Here is a 1,785-nt window from a genome sequence, read left to right on the forward strand (position 1 = left end):
GCAAATTAAAGCGCTGCTGCAGCAAAGGTAGTCAGCCGAAAGCCTGAGATGACTTTCGAAAATGTGCGCTGACACGATGTACCTTGGCAAGTAGGTCCGGCAAGTCAGGGTATGTTACACCCATTATCGCACACAACCAGTTGGAGGTTCAGCAGGGAGAGCCACTGATTGGTCTGTTCTTTTATCACCCTCAACTGCTCGGCTGCGTTGTGAGCTTTATCACCTAAACAGATGAGCTTCAGCAGAGCACGCTGCTGCTTTGCCAAGGCAGTGCTGCAGACCTCCCAGATGGAGTGTGATGTGGAGGCTACTTTCGGTGAGCAGGAGGAGAGACAGGAACTATAATACGAGGAGACTAAAACCCTGATGGAAGTTGGGACCGCTATTCTTGGTGTGGGTAAGATGTGTGATGTCCCAGCCTCTGACTCTGTCCCAGACTCCACCAGGTTCAGCCAGTGTGTCATAAGAGAAATGTAGTGTCCCTGTCCACAAGAATTTGTCCACGTGTCTGTGGTAAAGTAGACCTTCCCTGTGACTGCGCTGGCCAGAGCACTGTTGATATTGTGTAACCGACTGCTTATGTAATGCGTTGACGGTACACCGGGAAAAATAGTGTCGGATGGTAATAGAGTACCATGGGGATGCCCCCACCAAGAGGTCACACAAAGACTCAGTTCCCATAAGTCGAAATGGCAACATTTCCAGGGCTACCATTTTTCTTTTATTGTTGTAAAAAGAATTTATTCTGCATGACAAATCAAAAATAAACTCACAAAACACAACTGAGGCAACTGCCGATATTCAAGACATTCATGAGGGCGCTGCGAGAGGCAATACGCTAACAGAGAAGGCAGCTGTACGGAGGCGTCAGGCAGTCCGATGGTGAGAGAAGCGGATTATACTACAGTATAGGGGGCATTGGACAGCGGGTTCCCACAGTGCAATAACCATGGGTTGGGGCTTGTCAGAAGCCTCCTCACCAAATAACATGCCAGGAGGGGGGAGGCCCCAATAGTGTACAGTCCAGAGGCTGCAGATACCAGGCTAAGGGTGGCCACAGAGGGGTATTAATCCACCTCCTCCATACGAGAAGCGCCCTCTTCACCTTCCAAAGGGGGGATATCATCCGCGACCAGAGCAGCCAACTCCTCCACTGCAGAGTCATCATCATCAATACCCAGGCCCAGCTTGATCATCCTGTAGATCCGGTTAGAATGTGTCTGAGAGTTGTCCAGGGAGAAGCCAGAGGACAGGAGCACCGTCTCGAAGAGTAGCACCACCAGGTCCTTCACTGCTTTGTCGTTCTTGTCGGTGTCTGCCTTCTGCTGCAGCGTCTCCACAATGGGATGCTCCGGGTCGATCTCTAGGTGCTTCTTGGCCATCATGTAGCCCATGGTGGAGTTGTCACGCAGAGCCTGCGCCTTCATGATCTGCTCGATGTTTGCAATCCAGCCGCAGGTGCTGGTGATGATGCAGCAGAGGGACGACACCAGGTGGTTGGACACAGTCACCTTCTCCACCTTCTTGTCCAGTATTTCCTTCATCAGTTTGCCCAGACTGTTTAGCATTTTGACCTGTGGGTGGGTCAATATTCCTGCTTTCTGTTAAACATCTGGGGCAGGGACAAGTGAACGCTGCGCTGGGACAACAAACTGGACATGGTTGCTGACTATTTTGTCTGTGCAACTGCAGGTTGTGAACAGAAGATTGGGAAGGCCATAACACAGGGGAAGGGGGTTGTTGTTTCACCATCAGACAAAGATTTTGTACCCAGGCGTTCCGCCC

General features: G+C 51.0%; 1 protein-coding gene across 1 annotated transcript; it reads right to left on the bottom strand.

Annotated features, from left to right (window-relative positions):
* Positions 1 to 1,067: 1,067 nt before the first annotated feature.
* LOC138674441 (heat shock cognate protein HSP 90-beta-like) lies at positions 1,068 to 1,568 on the bottom strand. The gene has a single exon (XM_069762282.1). It carries the CDS (start codon positions 1,566 to 1,568, stop codon positions 1,068 to 1,070), a length of 501 nt encoding a protein of 166 aa, XP_069618383.1.
* Between the last annotated feature and the right edge of the window lie 217 nt (positions 1,569 to 1,785).

Source organism: Ranitomeya imitator, chromosome 4, assembly GCF_032444005.1.
Source record: "Ranitomeya imitator isolate aRanImi1 chromosome 4, aRanImi1.pri, whole genome shotgun sequence".
NCBI lineage: Eukaryota > Metazoa > Chordata > Amphibia > Anura > Dendrobatidae > Ranitomeya > Ranitomeya imitator.

Excerpts from the sequence above, each read along its gene's own strand:
- LOC138674441 (XM_069762282.1), bottom strand. The coding sequence starts at position 1,568 with ATGCTAAACAGTCTGGGCAAACTGATGAAGGAAATACTGGACAAGAAG.